The 27,426-nt window shown below is 44.9% G+C and overlaps 1 protein-coding gene across 1 annotated transcript; it reads left to right on the top strand.

Moving 5' to 3' along the window:
* The first annotated feature begins 237 nt into the window (after nt 1–237).
* dmgdh (dimethylglycine dehydrogenase) lies at nt 238–25,985 on the top strand. The gene is made up of 17 exons (XM_024382038.2): nt 238–488; nt 1,075–1,243; nt 2,293–2,391; nt 3,873–4,037; nt 4,642–4,846; nt 16,023–16,117; nt 16,253–16,406; nt 16,518–16,716; nt 16,899–17,068; nt 18,424–18,577; nt 20,738–20,903; nt 21,227–21,357; nt 23,184–23,401; nt 23,485–23,642; nt 23,705–23,764; nt 23,968–24,102; nt 24,436–25,985. The coding sequence occupies exons 1-17, from the start codon at nt 367–369 to the stop codon at nt 24,640–24,642; spliced, it is 2,607 nt and encodes an 868-aa protein (XP_024237806.1). The 5' UTR covers nt 238–366; the 3' UTR covers nt 24,643–25,985.
* Nucleotides 25,986–27,426: the final 1,441 nt, after the last annotated feature.

The following is a 27,426-nucleotide window of genomic DNA, read 5'->3' as shown; positions in this document are numbered from 1 at the left end:
GGAGTGGCCAGTCCCGTGGAGTGCCGGGTGGAGATTATACGAGTACATGGCGATTAAGGCCAGATCGATCTTCAACCAAGATAGTCATTAAGGCCAGATCATAGAGCTCCAATTTCTCCGACCTGAAGATCACTGATGTCACGATTTTCCCACTCTGAGCTCGTTTTTACCTGAGTTCCCAGTTGTTTTGAACGCACCAAGTTTCACTGTGCCTAAATTGACTGGCGCTCTGCGCGAACGAGGGCGTGTTCAGCCAACAAAATAGTGCTTTGGTATAGAAGGCCTGCAGTAAATTGCGGTGGGGAATTAGGCAGAGGTGGTTCTGGTGTGCTTTGTGTTTTAATATATATTTTAATTAGTTAAACCATGTCTAGGTTTTTTAACGCAATTAATACTCACCTCCGGAGAGATTTTGCCGCATATCGCGCTATTGTCTGTATTCCACTGCGTACAATAAACTACACTTCGCAGAAACATGTGGGAAATGGGTAAGCCCCCTCGTGCACTTTTTTGCCTTGTAGTAAACAACTTATGTTACCCTTTCAGCTTTCTTGTATCCGACAGTAAATTTACAGATTTCACGTTTGGGACAGTTGGAGAGACCACAGAGGTGTCCGGTAGGCTTTAAGGGGCTTTTTGATAGCGTAATGTTATTATGGGTCTGCCCACAACCCAACCGTTTTAATTCAGTTTGCATAATGCACATGACTTCCCTGCTGAACAGACCATGATATTATTCTGACGCGCTAATGTTCTCTGTGTTTATAATGTGACAAACAACATAGCCTATATCTACAATTGACGTTAATGTGCCAGGCTGTCTGAGTGATCTCATGGCAGCATGTGTTGCATTTCCTTCCAGGGGTGTATGTCAAGTCAGAACTGGTCAGGGTTGATTTTCTTCACAATAATCTCTTCTGCTTCATAGAAGTCACATGACTACTCTACACATCTTTACCTGTATTAAAATAGATTCAAATGCATTCAAATCAATTAATACACGTTTTTCACATTTCAATCTCACTGTCTCCTTCTTTCATCTCACCCCTCTTTACCCCCTCTTCCCCCTCTCAGGGACAGCACTATGGTCCTGGGGAAGAGGTGGAAGGACGCGGCTGAGACGGTGATCATCGGAGGGGGCTGTGTTGGAGTCAGTCTGGCCTATCACCTGGCCAAGGCTGGACAGAAGGATGTGGTCCTGCTGGAGAAGTCTGAACTGACCGCTGGATCCACCTGGCACGCTGTAGGTCAACAAAAACTAAAACAGATCTAGGATCAGCTTACCTGTCCCAAAACCTTATCTTAACCGTATGAGGGAAGACAGAACTGTCTGGGAGCAACAGTTGGCTCAAGGGGCTCATGGATAGAGTCTTGTTTTGTTTGTCAGTCAGGGGGGCACACAAACGTATTGGGCGAGTTCGTTTTGCAAGACCCTGTGCCCCTTAAGTGAAATCTCCACCCACCCGGGGCATGCAAATGAACTCGCCCATTTATTGATGGTCTGACACCTGTTTCGACCTGAGACGGTCTTCTACTAATACATAAGTTAGCAAGGTATGGGAGTTTATGTTCCCCAACATTTGAATAAATTAAGGAGTTATTACACACACCCACTATTAGAAGGAACTGTCAGAGGAAAAGATACAGGTCAGAGATATTCAACACGGAAATAATACATTGAGATCACACTGAAGATATTTACATTTAGTCATTGAGTCATCTTATCCAGAGTGACTTACAGTTAACAGGAAAAACCCAACCGAATATACTACGGTACTACAAGATATCAGATAGTCCACTCAGCAGAGGGAGATTCCCAAGAAGTAGATGGAGGCATGTAAGAAGATCTAAGTTATGGTAGCTGTCAGACAGCTGCTGTCAAAGAACCAGGCCTATGTGGGTCTGCCAAGGATCTGATGACCTAATACTGCTTCTCTATGACCCCCTTCCAACCAACCCTATCCCATATAGGTTACTCTACATAGTAAATATGCTGCCCTTAATGTCAAGGGGCCAACTTTCCTAGTAGACTTATCAAACTTCTCATTCTATGTATCTATGTTAGGAACTTGTGAACTGCATGCCCTGGTTGTGTAGTGTAGTTTAAGTCAATGGAGATAACATGATGTTGTTGAAATATGTATTACTATTATTTTATAAGATGCACTTTCAAATCATTGCCTTGCAAACCTGCAGGGTCAATACAGTAGTTGTCAGTCAAGTGTTGTCAGTGTTTCCATGTACATGACCATGCCTCCTCTTCTAAGTGTCCATGTTTATTGTCTGTTCCAGGCTGGTTTGACCACGTACTACCACCCTGGTATCAACCTGAAGAAGGTCCATTACCACAGCATCAAGCTGTATGAGAGTCTGGAGGCCGAGACAGGACAGGTATACTATATGTCAACCACAGCACAACGGATTATATAATGTCTGTCTGTATGACTGAATTTATGTACAGTGGGTATCAAAGTTTTCACCCCCCTTGGATTTTAAAAATGTTGTTACAAAGTGGAATTGAAATGAATATAATTGTGATTTTTTGTTGTTGTTGTCATTGATGACAAAGAATAGTCTGTATTGTGAAATTGGAAGAATATAAACGTTACTATCCCTTATTAGACACAAATTCACTCCCCTGAGTCAATACATGTTAATTCCCTTTGTAGCAGTTACAGCTGTGATTCTTCTTGGGTAAGTCTCTAAAAGCTTTGCACACCTGGATTGTGCAATATTTGCCCATTTAGTCTTTTAAAAATGATTCTAGATGTTGGCTAGATGGTAATTTTCAAGTCTTGGCATAGATTTTGTAGCAGATTTAAGTCATCTGTAGCTTGGCCAAGCAGGAACATTCACTGTCTTGTTGGTAAGCATCTCCAGTGTAAATTTGACCTTGTGTTGTAGGTTATTGTCCTGCTGAAAGGTGAATTCCTCTCCCAGTGTCTGGTGTAAAGCAGACTGAATCAGATTTTCCTCTAGGATCTTGTCTATGCTTAGCTCTGTCCCATTTATTTTTATTGTGAAACATTCTGTTTGCCAATGTCAACCATACCCATACCATGATGCAGCTGCCACCACCCTTGAAAACAAGGAGGCAGTAACTCAGTGTGTTTTGGACTTGCCCCAAACATAAGGCTTTGCATATTTTTTTATTTTTCTACTTTTTAGGTCATTATTGTGCGTAAATACAATGTTGATCCATCCTCAGTTTTTTTTTTTCCTTCACAGCCATTGAGCTGTTTTAAAATTAGCAATGGCCTCATGGTGACATCCCTGAGCAGTTTCCTTCCCGTCCTGCAGCTCAGTTCAGAAGGATGACTGCATCTTTGATGTGTCTGGGGGGGTTTAATACATCATCCACAGCATAATTATTAACGTGAACATGCTTAAAGATATATTAAATGTCTATTTTGTTATTGTTACTAATCTACCAATCACTGCCCTTTTACTATGAGTCTTTCGAAAAATCTCACAGGACTTTGTAGTTGAATCTGTACTTGAAATTCAATACTTGCCTGAGGGACCTTACATATGTTGTCGTATGTATGGGGGACAGAGGAATTATGCCAACCCCTGTTATTAGTGTGAAATAACAGGGATTGACATGCTACTTATTATGAGAATTGTTTAACCAAATTTGACTCTAGAACTATTTTAGGCTTGTCTAAACAAATGGGGTGCAATAACTATTTTAGTTATTACATTTTTATTAATTTAATGAAGTTCTTTGTGTAGCTCAATGACAACAAATCACAATAAAATTAATTTGTATATCACTTTGTCACACAACAAAATGTGGGGGAAAGGGGGGTGAATACTTATGATACCCACTATGTTTGCATGTTTCACACATTTTATCCATGTGTCTATAGGCGGTGGGTTTCCACCAGCCAGGCAGTATCCGTATTGCCTCCACCCCAGTCAGAGTGGATGAGCTGAAGTACCAGATGGCAAGAACCCACTGGCACCCCACGCCTCAGTGGCTCATCACCCCTGAGAAGATCAAGGAGCTCTTCCCCCTGCTCAACATGGACAAGGTCTGGACCTGAACCAAAAAGATATATATCTGTCAGAGGAGGCTAATGAGGGGAGGACAGCTGATAATAATGGATGGAATGGAGTTAATGGAATGGTACCAAACACATGGAAAACCAGGTGTTTGATACCATTCCATTTATTCCATTCCAGCCATTACTATGAACCTGTCCTCTCCATTTAAAGTGCCACCAGCCACCACTGATCTATAACCATGGCTCTATATCTATTGTTCTGGTCTGGACCGGAGGAATGCATTCTCATGCGCCATAGACATGTAGCCTGGGTCCCAGATATGTTTGCACTGTCTTGCCAACTCCATTGGTCATTGGTATGACAATGCCCATAGGAGTTGGCAAGACAGCACAAACAGATCTGGGACCAGGCTAATAGACATCATTGTGATCTCAGTTTCATGTCATGACCTAAGAGCCTAGTGGATATACTCTAATGATTTAAAGAGGCTTTATACAACTTTTCCCTCTGCGGGGGCTCTTGAGGGAAACAAAACTTCCATAATGTATCTTTTAAAGTTGTCATTGACCAAGAACGTTTGTTTGAACCAGTAGACAACGACATGACAGTAATAATATCCACCTCCCCCAGGTGCTAGCGGGTCTATATAACCCAGGAGACGGCCATATTGACCCCTACTCCCTAACCATGGCTCTGGCTGCAGGGGCCCGTATGTATGGAGCCCAGATCTACAACCCAGCCCTGGTCTCTGGCCTCACACCCACCAGTGATGGGAAGTGGGATGTCCAGACCCCACACGGGACCATCAGAGCTAACCGCATAGTCAACGCTACAGGTCAGTGGTCGAATATTTGTCAGTGGCAAAATATCTGTCTCTATGTAAACCCCAATGGAGGCTAGAGAAGAGCAGAATATGTCGACAGGCTCATTGTAATGGCTGGAATGGAATGGGTCATCACCGGTACATACAATTGCATGCAGGAATACATGCACAACATGTACTTCTTGCTGCATACATGGAGAATAGAAACAAGAACCTTTGGCAAACTGGGAGGCTTAGCTTCCTGCTAGAACTTGTTCTGCCAGAGAGCCAGATAAGCGTTGATGTAGTTGGGTCCAGGCTCTATGTTATTGTACAGAGTGTTTGTGCTGCAAATCATGATTGATTGGCCCTTGCACCAGTTTGTATGTCCAAACTAACATTAGTGACCATATTACAGAACATGCATTGACTGTTGACTTCTAGATAAATTGTATCAATACATTGCATCATGCACTGTAGTATCTTGTAGATATATCAGCATGTAGAGGTCATTTAGGGCTATAGATGAGTTTCTAATGTTTAAAACTGACTCAAGCAGTTTGTCCATTCGGCAACACAGTCCTGTTATTCACAGATTTGGGTCAGATTGAAATCTCACTGGCAAACATTGAGAAACTATGATTAGAGCCGGCCAATTGGCTTGAACAACAACTTCAGTTGAAGATTTTTCTAAACGAGTTTGGGTGAGTCAGATTGTCTGTATAACACAGACCAGTCTGGGTGGGTGAGCTGGGGAAGTTAACACCTCTAGCTCCTCTCTAGGTTGTCAGAAACTAAACCCACAGACCTGGTTTACCAGTTTGGGTTGGTTAAAATGCAGGGCCCCATGTCTCTCAAGTCAATCAAACCAGTCTCTCCTCTCTCCTTCTGCCCTTGAACAAAGCAGTTAACCCACTTCCTAGGCCGTCATTGAAAATAAGAATTTGTTCTTAACTGACTTGCCTAGTTAAATAAAGGTTAAATTAAAATAAAATTAACTAATTTTCAGTTCAGCCACTGGCTTATTTTTTATTTTTTTTACTGCTTGTAGACAGACAAAAGAGAGATGACCGTAGTAAAAGTAGAATTGGGTACAGTCTACAATAAAGAGCACACTCGGCACAGACAAATTAGATCTTAGGACCCCAGTCCTGAGGACAAAGAAGTTGATGAAACTAAATACTTTAGGGGTGAGTTCAGTTGTAGTTCTTGTTTGATTTGGCCCAGTGCTGAGCCTCTTTCAGTCTTTCTGACTCTTGTCTGAACTGCTCTTATTCCAAGGCTGCTATCTTAGGGACATTTGACCCTATACATGACATTCTGAGTTCAGGAGAAACTGGGTCACATGGTTTGAACTGGATCATACCAGTTATGGGAGGATTTAGTTGGCAAGGTTTTGTCACCACTATCATACCTCCTTGCATAACTGATTAATTTTGCAGCTGCCTGAAGTTTGCTCTCTCCCTCCTTTATGGGTCGCTGGAGGAGGAGGAGAGGGGCACGTTGTAGGTTTACTTTGCTTTGTTCTAGCTTTGCTAAACCCATTAATATTATGGCCCCTGGCCCTCCGTTCCCTCATCAGTTTATCCAAACAGGCCAACAGGTTTTAGCCAATCACAGAGCAGCAGCTGAAGGACGCCTCTTCAGCAGACGTTTTAACACTTTGCTGACAGATTTTTTAAATGTTGAAGAACAAACATTTTCTGATTCCCTTAGTGATGCTTTGGTTTCCATGTGCTTTTTCTCTGCAAACTCTGTTTTCTTTAAGTTCATGAATTTGCAGTTTGGGTTCACTCATTTGACAACCTTGTGTTAACATCACCTATGTACAACAGTCAAACCGTTGCTGACTGGGCTTTCCGAGTGGCGCAGCGGTCCAAGGCACTGCAGATCCGGGTTCAATCCCGGGCTGTGTCGCGGTTGGTTTCCGGGTTAAGCGAGCAGTGTGACAAGAAGCAGTGCGGCTTGGCAGGGTCGTGTTTCGGAGGATGCATGGCTCTCGACCTTCGCCTCTCCCGAGTCCGTACGGGAATTGCAGCGATGAGACAAGACTGTAACTTCCAATTGGGGAGAAAAGGGGATAGAAATTGTTTTATTATAATAAATAAAAAAATCATAATCTTTGAATAACAGTCAGCTATCTTAGAATTTGACTCATGTTTTGTCAACTCAACTTGATTTCCTCAGTTGGTGTAATGTAACAAGCTGTAACTACATTTAAGTCATTTAGAAGACACTCTTATCCGGAGCTATTAAGGTAAAGTGCCTCACCTAGTCTGCTTGGGGATTCAACCCAGCAACGTTTCAGTTACTGGCCCAACTCTCTTAACCCCTAGGCTACCTTCTGCCTGTAACTACCAAAATGTTGTCTAGTGCTTGACACGTAGTTGATTCACAGCAGCTACAACATTGTCCAGTCAGGCAAAAAAAAGGATATGTATTGTTTTGGTACACAGGATGAATTAGGCTATAATATTAATATAATGTATAATATATGCCATTTAGCAGACGCTTTTAACCAAATGCCATTTACAGTCATGCGTGCATACATTTTGCGTACGGGTAATCCCAGGAATCGAACATACTATCCTGGTGCTGCAAACACCATGCTCTACCAACTGAGCTACAGAGGATAACGAGTGCTTGGTAGATATAACACTTCCTATAGGGGATCTGCAGATATACTGCCCATCGATGTGTGTTATTGCATAAGTCACGGCTGGTGAGAGACTTACAGCCTTGTCCTATACATTACACTTTGCATACAATCAACATGGAGAGAGAAATGTATAGCTGCTGGGGCCAAATGAAAGCCACTTTGTCAGGGGTACAATGGAAACGTCCCATAGCGCACCTGAGGGATTTAATCTAAAACCTTGTTGTTGAAGCTGCTGTTGTTTGAAACCCCACTGGACACTGTAGATTTATAGTGTTTGACCAATGCAGTAATGACTTGTCTCCATATGGTCCAGTAAAATAGAACAGTGCACGTACAGCACACACAGGCCGGGTAGGGGGAGTTTGTGGTGATTGTGTCAGTTGCTGTGTTTGCACTTTGCAGACACGAACACATACACAACCTGCAGTCTGAGAGTCTTATGTGTCCAGTTTTGGTTTTGTGGGCTTCTTTTTTATCAGAACATCCTTGGTTGTACTCATAAACAGTAGCTACTACACCCATTAAACTCACTCCTTTACTTTGGAGCTAAATCTCTCAACTTCATTATTCTACTTTGGAATAGGCCCACTGATTTGTGGTTGAGTTTTGGACATTTTGTGAGCTTTGTTCATATTTGTGGGAATAACCCTGGGAGGAGGAGGATCTTTTGTGAAGAGAAAACAAATTCCAATAAAGAGAACTTCCGGAAGCCTCCCACTCTATACATATCATTGGGAAGTTTATATCTTTCATTACAATACAACTCTCTAACCCTCAGGTCAAACTACTCTCTCTCCTTTAGTGGGTGGGTGAGTTGTGTGTGTGTGTGTGTGTGTGTGTGGTGGGATTTGGGGGTTCACCCCTCGACATGCAGGGTAGGATACGTGATTTATGCTTGCTGGCGCTCTGGTGTGCAGAAATAACTCCATGTGAAAGCAGATCCTGAAGTACCGCTGTAGCATTCCTCACAAACAGTCTCTCATTTGCTCCCTCCCTCTACTCCAACACTAATTCCATCCCTCCCACCTTGTAAAATAAAATAAAAAATCTCATCTAATCAGTTTATTGGTTGCGTACACATATTTGCAGGCGTTATAGCAGGTGCAGTGAAATGCTTATGTTTCGGCAGTAGCTCCAACAGTGCAGTAGAACGTCTCACAAATACAATACACAAATAACACACAAATTATAGTCCCACACTCACCCTATTCCTTCTCTCCTTCCACTGTCTCAAACTCGGCCCTTTTCTCCCCCCTTGTTTCACTCCCACATTCACCCATTCCATCTCTACCTCCCGTTCTCCAACCCTACCTTCATAATGCTACACCCCATCACTGTTTGGCACCTTGACTAATGAGAACCCCCAGAGTAAGGTAAAGGGTTGTGGTTCTTGGAATGTCACTCCCCCTGAAGGATCGGTTTCAAAAGTTGGCCCTGTGACCTACTAAAGGTGCACAGGACACTGAGACCCCCAGTGAAAGCACAATGTCTCAACGAGAGAGTGAAACCTGGTTTATCAGAGTCTCTGGCCTTCAGAAACTATTTAGGTTATCACTGGTGCTCATAAATATAAGCGAGGGAGGGAAATTAACTAGTTAGTTAGAGGTGTGGAGGTGGTTGTACTCTGGACATGGCTGAGCCTGTGTCAGACAAAGCCCCACTTCCAATGAGTCCATTCATTAGAGGTTATTCCTGGGAGGGTCTGTGAATGGCCCTGTGTGTGTCCTCCTACAGGGAGCGTGTAAACATGTGTGCTGTCTACTCTGACTCCTTCAGACGCTCTGCCCAACTAGCTGTATTCTACCGTATTGGGGCAGGGCAACCTTTAAAAGTAGAGTACGTCCCTCTGAGCTGGAAAATGTAAACAGCGCTGATGTTCATATCAGCCAAACTGCCCAATTTGAGAAAGCAGAATCTAACATGAGCGATTATCAGACCCTACATGTAGTTGAAGTATTTATGTACAGTGCATTCCAAAAGTATTCAGACCCCTTGACTTTTTCCACATTTTGTTACGTTACAGCCTTATTCTAAATGGGTATAAAAAAAGGTCATCATCAACCTACACACAATACCCCATAATGACAAAGCAAAAACAGCTTTTTAGAAATGTTTGCAAATGTATAAAAAAACAAATTCCTTATTTGCATAATTATTCAGACCCTTTGATATGAGACTCAAAATCGAGCTCCGGTGCATCCTGTTTGATCAACCTTGAGATGTTTCTACAACGTAGACTCCACCTGTGGTAAATTCAATTGATTGTATATGATTTGGAAAGGCACACACCTGTCTATATACCCACAGTTGACAGTGCATGTCAGAGCAAAAACCAAGCCATGAGGTCGAAGGAATTGTCTGTAGAGCTCCGAGACAGGATTGTGTTGAGACACAGATCTAGGGAAGGGTACCAAAAAGAATGTATGCAGCATTGAAGGTCCCCAAGAACACAGTGGCCTCCATCATTCTTAAATGGAAGAAGTTTGTAATCACCAAGACTCTTGCTAGAGTTGGCCCCCTGGTCAAACTGAGCAATCGTGGGAGAAGATCTATGGACAGGGAGGTGATCAAGAACCCGATGGTCACTCTGACTGAGCTCCAGAGATCCTCTGTGGAGGTGGGAGAACCTTCCAGAAGGACAACCATCTCTGCAGCACTCCACCAATCAGGCCTTTATGGTAGAGTGGCCGGATGGAAGCCACTCCTCAGTAAAAGGCACATGACCGCCCGCTTGGAGTTTGCCAAAAGGCACCTAAAGACTCTCAGACCATGAGAAACAAGATTCTCTGGTCTGATGAAACCAACATTGAACTCTTTGGCCTGAATGCCAAGCGTCACGTTTTGAGGAAACCAGGCACCGCTTATCACCTGGCCAATACCATCCCTACGGTGAATCATGGTGGTGGCAGCATCATGCTGTGGGGATGTTTTTAAGCGGCAGGGATTGGGAGACGAATCAGGATCAAGGGAAGGATGGACAGAGAGAGGTCCTTGATAAACAATCTGCTCCAGATCTCTCAGGACCTCAGATTGGGTTGAATGTTCACCTTCCAACAGGACAACAACCCTAAGGACACAGCCAAGACAATGCAGGAGTCTCAATGTCCTTGAGTGGCCCATCCAGAATCTGGACTTGAACCCGAGCTAACATCTCTGGAGAGACCTGAAAATGGTTGTGCAGTGACGCTCCCCATCCAACCTGATAGCGCTTGAGAGGATCTGCAGAGAAGAATGGGAGAAACTCCCCAAATACAGGTGTGCCAGGCTTGTAGTGTCATACCCAAGAAGACTCAAGGCTGTAATCGCTGCCAAAGTACTGAGTAAAGGTTCTGAATAATTATTATTTCAGTTAGATTTTTTTTATACATTTGCAAACATTTCTAAAAAACAGTTTTTGCTTTGTCATTATGGGCTATTGTGGGTAGATTGAGGGGGGATTGAATCCATTTTAGAATAAGGCTGTAACATAACTAAATGTGGTAAATCAAAGTGTATGAATTATTTTGGAATGCACTGTATTTGAGCCAGTGTCTGGTGTGGAACAGTTGCAACTCAGCAGATAACCCCAGTTGTTGACTTCTGCCGTTCCCCATCACAACTAGTTCCTGCAGGCCATTACCAGTCTGATCTGTGGGGACAAACAGCTGTGGTGGCTGCAGGGGCCATGGTGTGTGTCTGTGTGTATAGAGAGAGAGAGCGTAGTTGACACACGTCGGACTTTCGCCCCACAAATCATTGTTTGTCTGGCTAGGGACCAGTAGCAATAGGTTGCACCTCCGTCACTCAGTCGCATTATGACATTTTTATGAAAGTTCTCTAGCCACCCTTTATCGGCAGCAACATAGTGGTTGGTGCCCTTGGTAAAGTTGTGATAAGCACAGTCATTCTGGACGAATGCTAACTACTGTTTAGTCTAAGTTAAACTATAGTGCCTGGAAATACAATGACTTCGCTGAAGTATTAAAATATTTAGTAGGGAACAACTTTTCCAGCATTATCATATCATCAAATTGACTTTAGACAGATTGCAATGTTATTAGCTAGCAAAGTTTGTCAAATAGCTAGCAATGCTAATGTTAGCTAGCTAAAATCCGGTGACTTCCCCTCAGTTTTAGCTAGCTAAAGTCAATCCTGTGACATCAAAATTACATGCTTTTCCTTTCTTCCTTTTTTGATTTGTCATTGTAATGCACTTTTGATAAACTCTTTATCAACACTCATTGACAATGCATTTGAGTAGAATGCTGTTGGGAATCAGTCCAAAACTAACGTTCAAAACAAGATTGTGACTAAACATGCAACCCCATGAATACTGGTTAGTAGTCAGTTTGCTGTACACAGAGGTTATGCCATAAATTATTTTATGTGTACAGTTTTATGGGTGTCTCTTATTAAAACTATGTGGTGTAGTGTATGGATATATATAATGTTGTGCAATACTGTAATGACCTGACTAGATCATAAAGGAACAATTGTCCAGACAGAGGATTGAGTTTACGAATTGACGGTTTATTAACCCAACTTTACACAGGCTACTGTTTGGCTGTAGCCCACGCCAAATAAATGAAGGATACCCTATAAAACAACCGTGACCTTCTCTTGTGAAGGCCAGACATAAGAGACAACAGAGGCTAAACCTGGTCTTCACTTCCAATGCTCCATCCCCCTGCCCAACCCCCCTCCACGCCACTCCGCCAACCACCAGGATGCCCGGCAACAGAACATTCCAGGCATTTCCGTGATTGGCAGGTTGATTGGCATGTCGGACCCCGCGAACACTGGGTACTGGTAGGTACAACACAACCACCTACTAGCCTAACACACAGCTGTCTGTGCGGGTCCCTACAGAGCCCCCCCACCAAAGTCCCTCGTCCCCGAGGGAACAAACAAAGTCTCTGAAGCGACCCGGAGGTCTCCTTTGCCTGCGTGGCCGTGATGGTCGCAGAGTGCCCCTCTGGGAACCAGGGGATGAAGGCAGGGATATGGGGGACAAGGAAGCAGGAACGGGTAATGCAGTCAGTGGCTCTGGGGAACCATGCGGTGACACAGGGGGAGTGGGCTGTCTGCGGCACCTGGGGGTGGGTGCCTGGAGAATGTCATTGCCAGAGAGGGGAATTGTGGGGGTCCCTGGGGTTTGGGGAGAAGAGGCCCCTCTGTATGGAGCTAACCTGTCCTGGTGCAGTGTAACCTTTCTCCCCCTGGGAGGAAGCTGTACCCGGTAAACAACCTCCCCTACCCTCTCCAGGACGCTGCAGGGTCCCACCCAGTGACTTTCCAACTTAGGGCATCTGACTTTTTTCCTTAGGGGGCTGTAGACCCAGACCAGCTCCCCAGCCACAAAGTGCCTTCCCCAGGTGGGCACATCATAGTTCCTCTTCTGCCTCACACCTGCATTCACCAGCTGCTCTCTAGCGAAGGTGTGGGCTGTCTCCAGGCAGTCCTGGAGTCTCCGGGCATACTCCGGCCCCGGGGGAACATGAGGGCTATCCAGGGGGCGACCAAACGCCATCTCCGCAGGGGTGCGGATCTCTCTCCCCAGCATGAGGATGGGCAGGTGTGCAGGAGGTGGAGTCTTGGACAGCGGAGCGGCATGCCATGAGGACCATAGGCAGGTGCATGTCCCAGTCACGCTGGTGTTTGGAAGAGACGATGGCCAGCTGCTGCCCAAGCGTTTTGTTGAAGCGCTCCACAAGGCCATCACTTTGAGGATGGAGAGGAGTAGTGTGGGTCTTGTGCATACCCAGCCTCTCACACATGGTGGCAAACACACGGGACTCAAAGTTTCTGCCTTGGTCACTGTGGATGGACTCCGCAGCTCCAAACCTGCTGAACATCCCCACTGTCAGGGCGTCGACGATGGTCTCTGCCTCCTGGTCAGGCAGAGCTTAGGCCTCGGGCCATTTTGTGAAATAGTCCATGGCCGTGAGCACCCAGCGGTTTCCACTGTCTGTGGTGGGGAACGGCCCAACTACATCCACTCCCACCCTCTCCATGGGAGCCCCCACTGGGAACTGTTGGAGCTGAGCATGAGAGCGGCCTGGGGGGCCCTTTCTCGCTGTGCAGTGGTCACAGCGGCGGCCACATCCCTCTTGTGCTGCCCCCAGTAAAAGCCCTGACGGAGGCGGCGGAGTGTTTTTGTAACCCCAAAGTGTCCTGTCCCCACCCCCCCATGAGTACTCTGGAGCACAGCCTCCCGCAATGCTTTTGGGATCACCACCTGCCACCTCTCTTCTCCCGTAGCCGACTCCTTCCATGCGCGCTGTAGCACGCCATCAGCCAGCCGCAGTCTCTCAAACTTTGACCACAACTCTTTGGTCGTGAGTGAGAGCGCTGTCACCTCTTCCCATGGTGGCCTCACCTGCGCCTCTACCCACTGTAGCACTGGCTGTAGGTCTGTGTCCCGTCCCTGCTGCTGCCCCCATTCAGCCATGTTAACAATCTGCAGCTCACAGCAGACAGGCCCGACACACTGTGGCACAGACCCTCTGCACTCAGTTCTTTCTCCCGTTCCTCTCTCCGCTCAGTGGCGGCAGCCGTCTGCAGTACAGGGACATGGGGTCGGCTTTGGTGTGGCGTGCCCCTGCCCTGTGCACCACTGTGAAGTCATACGGATGAAGCTCCTCCAACCAGCGAGCCATCTGCCCCTCTGGCTCTCTGAAAGACATGAGCCACTGGAGAGCAGAGTGGTCAGTCCTTACAGTAAAGCGCAGGCCACCCAGGTAGTACTTGAATTGTTTGACGGAGGCCACAACAGCCAAGAGCTCCCGCCGGGTGACACAGTAGCGGCGCTCATGTTTATCAAATGTTTTGCTGAAGTACGCCACCACTCTCTCCCCCTCTGGCCCCACCTGGGCCAGCACCCCACCCATGCCCACATTGCTCGCGTCTGTGTCCAGGATAAAGGGCAAGGTGAGGTCAGGGGGGGCGAGCACGGGGGCCTCGATCAGTGCACGTTTGAGGGTGTTGAACGCCTCCTCACACTCCACTGTCTAAGTGAAGGCCTTGTCCTTCGGCAGCAGGCGGTTCAGGGACGCAGCGACGCTAGAGAAGCCCCATACAAACCTCCTGTAGTACGAGGCCAGGCCCAGGAAGCTCTTCAGCTGACGCTGGTCGTTGGGGGTGGGCCAGTCTGACAGCCCCCACCTTGTTCTCCATGGTACTGATCCCCCTGCTTCCCCACTCAGTGGCCCAAGAAGGACACCTCTCTCCTCCATGAAGTGGCACTTCTCGGGGTGGAGCTTCAGACCTGCGGCAGCCACCCTCTTCAGCACACGCCGTAGTGCCCCCCAGGGCTGACTGGAAGGAGCTGCCATGGGCCAGGATTTCATCGAGGTATACCAGACACTGCTGTCGGGGGATGCCATCCAGCACCCTGTCCATCAAACACTCAAAAGTAGCTGGAGCGTTGCACAGGACCTTGAACTGACAGTGTCCTCTGTTAGTGGAGAACACGGTTTTAGCTCTGGCCTCTGGGGAGAGGGGCAACTGCCAGTAGCCTTATGCATTCTATAATAGTAGAATGCATAAGGTGCAATTTCGAAATTGGGTAGTGCATCATCAGTTCCTCTTGTCATGTTAGTCATTGCATACCTTAGAGCTATTTCTAACTGGTCAGAACTGTCCAGATCAACTAGCCCATGTCAGCTAATGTTTTTCTATTTAGTTTTTTTAGCCCAAAGATATTGTTGTAATTTTCTTTCACTCAAATATCACATGAATACACATTAGACATTGCAAAGCGTATAGAACGTTTGCTTTAAAACTGCAACATTTTCTTTGCACCCCATGACAATGTTTACAATTGCAGGAAACAAGCAAGGTTAAGAAGTTTGGGAACCCCTGTCCTAAGATGTGGAGCCCTTAAAATTCAGAATAGAATAAAGATAAAACATTTGGAGTAATTTAATAGGATCTCTATTTTGGAGCCATAGTGTTGGAGCCATATTCAGACGGCTAACTCTGTTAGTGTAATATAGCAGGTCTCAATCTGAAATGGCATCCTATTCTCTATATAGTGCATTACTTTTGGCCAGTGACCCATGGTTCTTGCCTAAACTAGTGGACTATACAGGGTACAATTTTAAATACAGCCCATATCTGAGTGGCATAGAGTACACCATAGTACTGTAGTAAGCCATGCTCTCACTCTTCTTAGCTGCCAGCTTATACACTCTGTATATGGGATTCTAATATTCTACAATTTAATGGTGATTTTTCTGCTCAAGACATCCCTTTGACACACGCACGCCTCCATTTATGTCTATCTTTTTACAATCCTCTGTGGGACCCAGTTGGCTTTGCAGTGTTTTGGTCTCAAGAAGTGAAGGCTGGTTGGTAGAGGGCAGAGAGTGTAACTGTGTGTGAGACTCTATTCCTAACCTTGTTTTGCTTTCCTTATGGTGGAGACCGGAGCGGTTCAGGGATGGCTGTTTACATGTTGGTGGTGTCTTTCTCCCTACTGTCTGTGTTAACTGCTTCCTGGTCTCATCGAAACTCATCCATTTTCTGTGCAGACCATGAACTCATTACTAATCTTTGATTGGTCAACAGGTTTCTGGGCCCGGGAAGTTGGCCAGCAGATTGGCTTTGACCACCCCACTATCCCTGTCCATCACCAGTATGTTGTCACGGCAACAGTGCCTGAGGTACTAATTTAATTACATCTTAATGTCTTACTGTCTTAACTATCCTTCATTGTGCATTTTTTACAGTAAATGTGTTGTGATGTTTAACAGCGTTTGATTTGATGTTTAATAAAGTTTGTGTTTTGTTGTGTCTAGGTAAAGGCACTAAAGGCAGAGCTGCCAGTGATCAGGGACCTGGAGGGTTCCTACTACCTAAGACAGGAGAGAGATGGACTGCTGTTTGGACCCTACGAGAAAGAGGAGAAGATGGTGCTGCAGGACTCCTGGGTTAGAGATGGAGTACCACCAGGTCTGTCTGCTGATCTCTCTATCGCTCTCTCACCCTCTCTCTCGCCCTCACTCTCTATGCCTTAACCTTAGTTGTACTGTGTGTGTGTGTGTGTGTGTGTGTGTGTAACAGGTTTTGGTAAGGAGTTGTTTGAGTCAGACCTGGACCGTATCATGCACCACGTAGAGATGGCCATGGAGATGGTGCCTGTGCTGAAGAATGCTGACATCATCAACATTGTATCTGGACCAATCACCTACACCCCTGACCTCCTTCCTATGGTCGGACCGCACCAGGGAGCACGTAACTACTGGACCGCTATCGGCTTCGGGTAAACGGGAGTGTTTGTGTGTGATGGGGTCGGGTGGATGCTGACATCAATATGACTGGATGGTGTGAAAGTTCTAAGCATCTTCCCTATTGTGGGAACTATAAAATCCTTGTTATGTTTGATTGACAGGGAGTAGGAGGTTGTAGCTTAAAGGCAAACCTCAGGGTCTGTTTGTGTCCCAGGTATGGAGTGATCCACGCCGGTGGCATTGGGAAGTTCCTCAGTGATTGGATCGTGACAGGGGAACCCCCCTATGACCTCATTGAGTGTGACCCCAACCGGTATGGAAAATGGACCACTGTACCCTACTTGTGTGCCAAAGCCAGAGAGTCCTATGGATTCAACAACGTGGGTGAGTAGTCACTACCAATGTTCCCTCAAATGTTTTTCAACACTGAGCAAATTTTCCGGTCTGCTATGCACAAACTTCAAGGTTGTGAAAATCCTGTGCAACTTTGTGTGTTTATTGTAAACACTGAGGCTCTACCCGCTTTAAGTTGTATCAATAGCCACTTTAAACAATGTCACTTACCCTACATTACTCATCTCATATGTATATACTGTACTCGATACCATCTACTGCATCTTGCCATCTTTATGTAATGCATGTATCACTAGCCACTTTAAACTATGCCACTTATGTTTACATACCCTACATTACTCATCTCATATGTATATACTGTACTCGATACCATCTACTGCATCTTGCCATCTTTATGTAATGCATGTATCACTAGCCACTTTAAACTATGCCACTTATGTTTACATACCCTACATTACTCATCTCATATGTATATACTGTACTCGATACCATCTACTGCATCTTGCCTATGCCGTTCTGTACCATCACTCATTCATATCTTTATGTACATATTATTTATCCCTTTACACTTGTGTGTATATAAGGTAGCAGTTGTGGAATTGTTAGGTTATATTACTCGTTGGTTACTACAGCATTGTCGGAACTAGAAGCACAAGCATTTCGCTACACTCGCATTAACATCTGCTAACCATGTGTATGTGACAAATAAAATTTGATTTGAAGTTAACAGTGGTCAAGTAGGCTACTATGGCTATTTGATCATAATGTAGGCCTACGAGAGTGGTCTAACATCAAAAGCAATGGAGAAAATGCATCCCATAATATCTTAACATGGACATAGCTGTTCTATCATTCAGTCTACAGTAGCAGTTAATGTAGGCCTAGATTCCATGAGACTTTTGAAAAAAACATGCAGGTCTTGACATGAACCTGTTTATCCACTTGTCCTTCAGACAAGGTGACTGAACATGTTATATTGGTGTTTGATGCAAGAAACCACTTTACAAAATAAAATGCATAATTATTCCCACACCATTATTACAGAGAATCAGACAAATGATGCTACATTCTACCTACTTAGCTTATGCAAACCCGTCTCAAAATACAACACAGCCCCTTTAAGACAAAAAAAGCTCTTTACCTGACGCACTTTTCAAAGATTTTGAGCTCTTGTAGGAAACATACACTTGCCCATTGCTGACTGCAAATGATCCATAACTGAGCTAGTAAAGGATATGAACAGATGTACACACGTCACTACCTGTAGCTCTCGCTTTGATCACAAAACAAACGCATCTACTCACGACCGCTCATGTTGTCAAAACTCTTCTCTCTCTCTTTATCCCCCCCCCTTCTGCTCTCCCTCTCCTCCCCCCCTCTCTCAGTGGGCTACCCTAAAGAGGAGCGTTTTGCTGGCCGTCCGACCAACAGGACGAGTGGTGTGTATGAGCTGCTAAAGGGAAAAGCTTCCATGGGGTTCCATGCCGGCTGGGAACAGCCTCACTGGTTCTATAAGCCTGGAGACAATGCCGGTTACAAGTAAGATACCAAACCAGTCAATCAATCAGTACAAATATGACAATACACTGAGCGTTAACCCAATGAGTCCCACCATAACGCCGGCATCTGCAGATACCAACCATTAGTCTGTGTGATTAACTGGGGTTGAGTTGTTTGTGAGACAAGGGTGGATGCCGAAGGGGCCAGGGCCTGGTCTTATTACAAAAACATCTGTGGAGTCGGAATAGTTTAAGATACAAACTATTAAAAGTTATCTATGAGACTCTCACGAACACACGTGTAACATGCTTTGCTCTGACGCTCACAAGGTACACAAGAGTCGTTAGAAGGTAAGGGGTTCCATTACATAGAAGATCATAGTATTATAGACACCATGTCCTGGGATTTCCTATCTCACATAGTTGCTGTCACAAACTCAACTCCACGCAATTGTCACTGACTAGTAGGGCATTCATTTCCCACAGAGCAAACCATTTCTATACTTATATTATTCATATAAATTAATTTTGTATATGGTATATGCTTTGATGGACTTAAAAAGAAGAAACAAAAATTGGGCACATGACAGCAGTGTGGTTTCGTCCTGGTGCAGCCAAGAGTGTGTTAGAAGGTTCAAGGACTTGGTGTTCTTTTTTGGGGGGGATGGAAGGGGGGAGGTTAGGATAGGCTGGACAGCTCCCAGTGGAGGAGTGGAGACCACCCCCTGTAAAAATATCAGCCAGCCCCAATGGGTCTTAGAGGTAAGCTCACCGACTGTAACATGGCATTATGTAACAGTTACTCTAGCCAGCACAATAGAACCATTTAGAGAACATCAAAACACATTTATTTACAGGTAATGCCGTGGGAAATAAATCCTGTGTAGCTACTGTTCAATACCCTATAGACTGATAATATTAGTCTGACTTCATCCTCATCAGGTGTTGGTCTGAAACCACTTTTGTTTTAAGAGCTGGAGGTGTTTTGGAGATCAAACTTAGGGTTAGGTTCCAGTTGGCCCGTTTAAACTTTTTTTTTTTTATTGTTGGCCAACTCAAACCCAGGGTTAGCTTCCACTTGGCCACCCACCAGTGACTGACTAGCCTATTTATTGACTCAGAGAATTTAGCACCACCTGTGGGATTTCTTTATGAAATTATGCCCATGGTATATGAAAATAGTTTTCCATATGTAAAACTATAAAACCTACTGTATAAGGACTCAGTGATGCAGCGTTATGTAAGTACTGGCAGTGAATAGTCTCCTTCCTAACACCATGTCTTTGTATGACTTATTTTATAACAAAGTGTTAAGTCTGGCAACCAACTCTACCCAATAAATACACTAAATATACAAACGTATGGGGACACCTCTTCAACTTAGTGGATTCGGCTATTTCAGCCACACCTGTTGCTGACAGGTGTATAAAATCAAGCACACAGTCATGCAATCTCCATAGTCAAATGACCTTACTGAAAAGCTCAGTGACTTTCAATTTGGCACCGTCATAGGATGCTACCTTTGCAACAAATCAGTTTGTAAAATTTCTGTCCTTCTAGATCTGCCCCGGTCAACTGTAAGTGCTTTTGTTGTGAACTGGAAACGTCTAGGAGTAAAAACTTTGTAGGCCACACAAGCTCACAGAACGGGACCTCTGCGTGCAGAAACGCATAGCGTGGTAAAATTGTCTGTCCTCATTTGTTAGAGCGTTGAGCCAGTAACCGAACAAGGCAGTTAACCCACTGTTCCTAGGCCGTCATTGTAAATAAGAATTTGTCCTTAACTGACTTGCCTAGTTAAATAAAGGTTAATAAAAAAATGACAGCTTTGCACAGTCTATGGCTTGGATGGCTGGAGACTTTGTCCATTTCTGGGCCTTCCTCTGAGACTGCCTGATATAGTCCCGAATGGCAGGGAGCTCGGCCCCAGTGATGTACTGGGTTGTCCGCACCATCCTCTGTAGCGCTTTGCAGTCAAGGGGCATTTGCTGTACCATGCGGTGATACAGCCAGTCAAGATGCTCTCGGTGGTGCAGCTCTAACTTTTTGAGGAAATCCAAATCTTTTCAACCTCCTTAATGGAAAGAGGCACTGCCATGCCCTCTTCACAACTGTGCAGGTCTGTCTCAGCCAATACTTTGCCATTACATTTTAAATTAACCAAGTAACTAACCCACAAGTGTCTGTCTTTACTCCCCAGGCCCAGTTTCAGGCGTACCAACTGGTTCGGTCCGGTGGGGAGGGAGTGTAAGCTGGTGATGGAGAAGGTTGGGGTCGTTGACCTGACACCCTTCGGCAAGTTCATGGTTAAAGGGAAAGATTCTCATAAACTGCTGGACAGACTGTTCGCCAACACTATGCCCAAGGTAAGGATAACACTACACACAATTACTCACTGTATTACAACTATTCTGTACACAACTCACTGTATTACAACTATTCTGTACACAACTCACTGTGCTTTTATATTACATCTTACTGTATCTCACCAACGCTAGGCCCAAAATGAGAGTGACTAAATGTATCATTGCATCGCACCAGGCAAAACTCACTGACTCTCATAGACAGCTCATTGCACCACTGTATAAGTCCCTATATAACTCACTATTGCCAACAGGTGGCAGTGATCTGTTTGCTGCTCAGGCAGAGGTTTTAGGTTATATTTATGTTTCACTCTCTCCCCTGTCAGGTGGGCCTGACTAACATCAGCCACATGTTGACCCCCACTGGGAGAGTCTACGCTGAGGTCACCATTACCCAGCTCACACCTGGAGAGTTCCTCCTCATCACAGGATCTGGATCAGAGCTGCATGACCTCAGGTAACACAGGCAGACAGAGGCATTCCAGGCCAGCTAACAAGGTGTAGAGTCTAGCCGTCCCATATAAAAGGATTCAGTAATCCATTATATAACATTATTCTATCCCACTTAGAAACACTGGTAGTTACAGCAGCTGCTACTTTAACGGCCCCTCTCTTTGCTCCAATAGGCAAACAGCACATTAAAAACAAAAGAATCTCTATTCTAACTATTCATTCAGCTCTCTGTCTCTCATACACCCTGAGACAAATCAAATTTATTTATATAGCCCTTCGTACATCGGCTGATATCTCAAAGTGCTGTACAGAAACCCAGCCTAAAACCCCAAACAGCAAGCAATGCAGGTGTAGAAGCACGGTGGCTAGGAAAAACTCCCTAGAAAGGCCTCAACCTAGGAAGAAACCTAGAGAGGAACCAGGCGATGTGGGGTGGCCCGTCCTCTTCTGGCTGTGCCGGGTGGAGATTATAACAGAACATGGCCAAGATGGTCAAATGTTCATCAATGACCAGCATCGTCAAATAATAATAATCACAGGCAGAACAGTTGAAACTGGAGCAGCAGCACGGCCAGGTGGACTGGGGACAGCAAGGAGTCATCATGTCAGGTAGTCCTGAGGCATGGTCCTAGGGCTCTTGGCCAGGTCGCAGTTGTAAATGAGAACTTGTTCTCAACTAGCCTACCTGGTTAAATAAAGGTGAAATAAAAAATAAAAAAGGTCCTCTGAGAGAGAGAAAGAGAGAATTAGAGAGAGCATACTTAAATTCACACAGGACACCGGATAGGACAGGAGAAGTACTCCAGATATAACAAACTGACCCTAGCCCCCCAACACATAAACTACTGCAGCATAAATACTGGAGGCTGAGACAGGAGGGGTCAGGAGACACTGTGGCCCCATCTGATGACACCCCTGGACAGGGCCATACAGGAAGGATATAACCCCACCCACTTTGCCAAAGCACAGCCCCCACACCACTAGAGGGATATCTTCAACCACCAACTTACCATCCTGAGACAAGGCCGAGTATAGCCCACAAAGATCTCCGCCACGGCACAACCCAAGGGGGGGGCGCCAACCCAGACAGGAAGATCACATCAGTGACTCAACCCACTCAAGTGACGCACCCCTCCTAGGGACAGTATGAAAGAGCTCTAGTAAGCCAGTGACTCAGCCCCTGTAATAGGGTTAGAGGCAGAGAATTCCAGTGGAAAGAGGGGAACCGGCCAGGCAGAGACAGCAAGGGCGGTTCGTTGCTCCAGAGCCTTTCCGTTCACCTTCACACTCCTGGGCCAGACTACACTCAATCATATGACCCACTGAAGAGATGAGTCTTCAGTAAAGACTTAAAGGTTGAGACCGAGTTTGCGTCTCTCACATGGGTAAGCAGACCGTTCCATAAAAATGGAGCTCTATAGGAGAAAGCCCTGCCTCCAGCTGTTTGCTTAGAAATTCTAGAGACAATTAGGAGGCCTGCGTCTTGTGACCGTAGCGTACGTGTAGGTATGTACGGCAGGACCAAATCAGAGAGATAGGTAGGAGCAAGCCCATGTAATGCTTTGTAGGTTAGCAGTAAAACCTTGAAATCAGCCCTTGCCTTATACAACACAGTCTGCTGATGTTGTATATCACCCCCTAGTGGTGACCTCCAAGGGCCATGTGGGTGCAGGGTTTTGCTCCAGCCCTGCACTAATATACATGATTCAACTAATCAAAGTTCATATTGAAGACTTTTATTAGTTGAATCAACATTGTGCCAGTGTTTCGTTTCCTTTTGAGTTCCTTGAAGTTGTAAATATAACCCCATGGATCCCTCCCTAACCCCAGGTGGATGGAGGAGGAGGTAGCAGAGGGGGCGTATGATGTAGATATTTCCAACGTGACAGAGGACATTGGGGTGTTGGGTGTGGCTGGACCAAAGGCTAGAGATGTTCTACAGAAACTCACTCAGGAGGACATGAGCGACGCAAGCTTTAAGTTCCTCCACTGCAAACCCATTCAACTGGGTGGCATCAACCTCAGAGCTATCAGGATCTCCTACACAGGTGTGTTTGTGGGCTTAAACATTTTTAAGAGTATGTGTGGCATGTGAGTGCATGTACAGCTCAACTAACGGACTGTGGTTCAGGTGAGTTGGGCTGGGAGCTGTACATTCCTCACAAGGACATGGCAGCTGTGTACCAGGCTATCATGGCAGCAGGAGAGGACGAGGGCATCGACAACTTTGGTACCTACGCCATGTCATCACTACGACTGGAGAAAGGCTTCAGAGGCTGGGGTGCAGAGGTACGTACACACACCTTTTTAAGTTGTTTGTGGCTGTTGGACTGATGTTTTTGTCTCATCAGATGAACTGTGACACCAACCCCCTGGAAGCTGGTCTGGACTACTTCATCAAACTCAACAAGGTAGACATTGTTACTAGCTACTGCTGTTTCACCAGTCAACCACTGTGTTCAAATATTGGTGTCATATTCAAACGTGTAGCTTATTTTTAGATGTTATGAAACATTTTCTCCTACACTCCTGTATTCTTTTTGGGGTTATTTATTCTACTTATAAATAAAGCACACATACCAACATTCTCAAATCTCTCCCTGTCTGTCTCCAGCATGCTGACTTCATCGGTAAGGCAGCGCTGCAGGAGATAAAAGCTAAAGGTCTGAAGAGGAAGCTGTCATACATCACCATGGAAACGGATGATGTTGACCCCGAGGGCAACGAGACTATCTGGCTCAATGGCAAGGTGAGCTGTGTGTGTGTACAATGTTTTCCTACCTTATCAAGACCACAGTGTCCTGACAAGTCACCAGAATGTTCTGACAAGGTAAGAAACAATTTCACTGTTAGTCTACACTTGTTGTTTACAAAGCATTTGACTGATAAAATTGATTTTGATTTTGTAGTAGTAACAGAGTTCTGTGTTTTTGTTAAATTAATTTGTTAAAATGCTATTTTAGGGTTTGGGGTTAAGGTCTGTGTGTGTGTGGGGGGGGTGGTATATAGAGGCAACACAACATTAGAGGCTTACACTTCCACCCACCATTTGCATTCCTGCAACCTTCTCTATCTCTCCTAGGTGGTTGGTAACACTACATCTGGGGCCTACAGCTACACCACCCAGCAGAGCCTGGCGTTTGCCTACCTGCCAGTGGAGCTGTGTTCTGTAGGGCAGAAGGTGGAAGTGGAGATGTTGGGGAGGAAGTACCCTGCCATGGTGGTCCAGGAGCCACTGGTCCTCACAGAACCAACCAGGACCCGGCTGCAGAAGAAGAGCAAGGCATAGACACTGGGGACAGGCAGAGAACCAGCTTAGAACTAGGATACCAGACCTGGGTCGAAAATAGGATGTTTTCTTTCAAATATTTACAGTATGCTCCTGGTGCTAATTTCAACCCAGGTTCGACCAAGGTCCGCAAACGGTAGAGCTGACACCAACCAAGCAACTACACTGTGAAGTGAACTATGCTGGCTGACAAAGTTACTTATGAAAAAGACTGAAATGTGATGAATGGTACTCAAATGACACCCTATTTCCTATTTTGTGCACTGTTTGTAGTGTACTATATAGGGTATCATTTGAGACAGACTGACTGTGAAGTAAAATAACAAATACTTTCCTGTTTGGTCATCTGGTGAGGAAGAATCAGCTAGAGCAACCTAGAATGTGCATATAAGAGCTTAACTCTAGGTTCCAATGTGGACCTATGGACATATTGGAACGTAGACCTAGACTTGTATTCGTCTCAGTATTCATAGTATTACAGGTCCAATGCAGCCATTTTTATCTCGATATCAAATCATTTCTTGCTAACAATTAAGTACCCAGCTGTGATTGTTTAAAAAAAATCACCCCTAAGAAAAAGAAGGGAAAAAATGTGCAATTTCTCAAGCAAGAATCTTATACTATATGTTATTGGCAGAGAGGTTTGGAACTCTTTCTTATTGGTCTATTAACTAATTTACTGCCTGGTGATTTCAACAGGCAGGCCAAAACTCCATCCCACCAAAAAGAGGCTGAAATTTCAGGTGGTCTTTTCAAACAGCTAAAAGGGCATTATCATGTTCACAGTTTTGTTCTAACCTCGTAGTGTGGAAATGTATATAAAATACTGAGCCTTTAAAGTCATGATACCTTTGGCTTAAGTCTTGAATCCATCCAACCCTTAGAATGTGGTCATTAAGTACCTATACCTTAACTGCTTAGCAACAGAGCCAATCATTACTCTTAGGTGGCATTTTAATGTCTCAGTATTGCAGTGTTATCTGTTTGAATGGCTTTTTAAATTCCAGCTATTAAGGGTTATTATGGGGTTGAAAAGCAGAGTCTTGGTAGAAGTGTTATTGTAGCTACACTATCACAAGAAGAATGGGCCAAATAGATGCTGCTTTACTTCCTACTGTAGTCTCTACATTATGTGGAAGAGACAATTAACTATGATAATGCTTTGCACAAACTTTAGTCTTGAAAGCAGGGCGGGCATAATTGCAGATAATAATCAATTATGCACAAGGCAGGACAAGCTAAGAGAACTGTTTTTCTTAGAGCACAGTGTCTTTATCTTTTCAATTATTTTGTCATTGTCTGTACATTTAAACATTGGTTAATTAAATCCAATGCCAAGCTTGGTCCTGTGTTGTGTGTTTTTGTAATGATTCTAGGTATTTCAAACACTAGAATTAATCCCTCTCGCTGAATGGCACAACATCAATCATATTGGCTATTTGAACTTTGAGTATGACAAGTGTCACTCCACTGTACCACTACACAACAACACAATATCCAGGAGCAACCAACAATAGAAGATTCACAAGAATGGAATGAATGTATTGCATCATACAATTATTTTTTATAAAAAGCAAAAATAACTACTACATAAATCAATTTTTGTAAACGCTTTGTAAACGACAGGTGTAGACTAACAGTGAAATGCTTACTTATCCAACAATTCAGTTAGATAAAAAAAAAATGGAAATAGTGACGAGGAATAAATTCACAGTGAATAACAATAACAAGTAAAAATAACATGGCTACAGGGAGTACCAGTACTGAGTCAATGTGCAGGGGTATGAGGCTACACGACTGTCTTGGTGTGCTTGGACTATGTTAGTTTGTTGGTGACAAAGGAACTTGAAGCTCTCAACGTGTTACTACAGCCCCGTCGATGAGAATGGGGGCGTGCTCGGTCCTCCTTTTCCTGTAGTCCACAATCATCTCATTTGTCTTGATCACGTTGAGGGAGAGGTTTTTGTCCTGGCACCAAACGGCCAGGTCTCTGAACTCCTCCCTATAGGCTGTCTTGTTGTTGGTGGGGATCGGGCCTACCACTATTGTGTCATTTGGCAAACTTGATGATGGTGTTGGAGTCGTGCCTGGCCATGCAGTCATGAGTGAACAAAGAGTACAGGAGGGGACTGAGCACGGGCCCCTGTGTTAGGTGTTCCTTTTGTCCAGGTGGGAAAGGGCAGTGTGGAGTGCAATAGAGATTGCATCATCTGTGGATCTGTTGGGGCGGTATGCAAATTGGAGTGGGTCTAGGGTTTCTGGGATAATGGTGTTGTGAGCCATGACCAGCCTTTGAAAGCACTTCATGGCTACAGACGTAAGTGCTAAGGGTCGGTAGTCATTTAGGCAGGTTACCTTCATGTTCTTGGGCGCAGGGACGATGGTGGTCTGCTTAAAATATGTTGGTATTACAGACTCAGACAGGTAGAGATTGAAAATGTCAGTGAAGACACCTGCCAGTTGGTCAGCGCATGCTCGCAGTACACGTCCTGGTAATCTGTCTTGTGAATAGTTGACCTGTTTGAAGGGCTTACATCGGCTGCGGAGAGCGTGATCTCACAGTCTTCTGGAACAGCTGGTGCTCTCATGCATGTTTCAGTGTTATTTGCCTCGAAGCGATCATATAAGTAGTTTGGTTCGTCTGGTAGGCTTGTGTCAAGACCTGCCACATCCAACAAGCGTGAGAGCCGGTGTAGTATGATTCGATCTTAGTCCTATAATGGCGCTTTGCCTGTTTGATGTTTCGTCGAAGGGCATAGCGGGATTTCTTATAAGCTTCCGGGT

Source organism: Oncorhynchus tshawytscha, linkage group LG20 (assembly GCF_018296145.1).
Source record: "Oncorhynchus tshawytscha isolate Ot180627B linkage group LG20, Otsh_v2.0, whole genome shotgun sequence".
Taxonomy (NCBI): domain Eukaryota; kingdom Metazoa; phylum Chordata; class Actinopteri; order Salmoniformes; family Salmonidae; genus Oncorhynchus; species Oncorhynchus tshawytscha.
The sequence above is the reverse complement of the archived record's forward strand: the minus strand, read 5'-3'. Positions and strand labels throughout refer to the sequence as shown.

What these genes read in the sequence shown, in the direction of transcription:
- dmgdh (XM_024382038.2), top strand. Translation starts at nt 367, where the DNA reads ATGTCTAGGTTTTTTAACGCAATTAATACTCACCTCCGGAGAGATTTT. An exon ending in CAGAAACATGTGGGAAATGG is followed by an intron (nt 489 to 1,074) that starts GTAAGCCCCCTC and finishes TCCCCCTCTCAG; the next exon opens with GGACAGCACTATGGTCCTGG. An exon ending in CTATCTGGCTCAATGGCAAG is followed by an intron (nt 24,103 to 24,435) that starts GTGAGCTGTGTG and finishes TATCTCTCCTAG; the next exon opens with GTGGTTGGTAACACTACATC.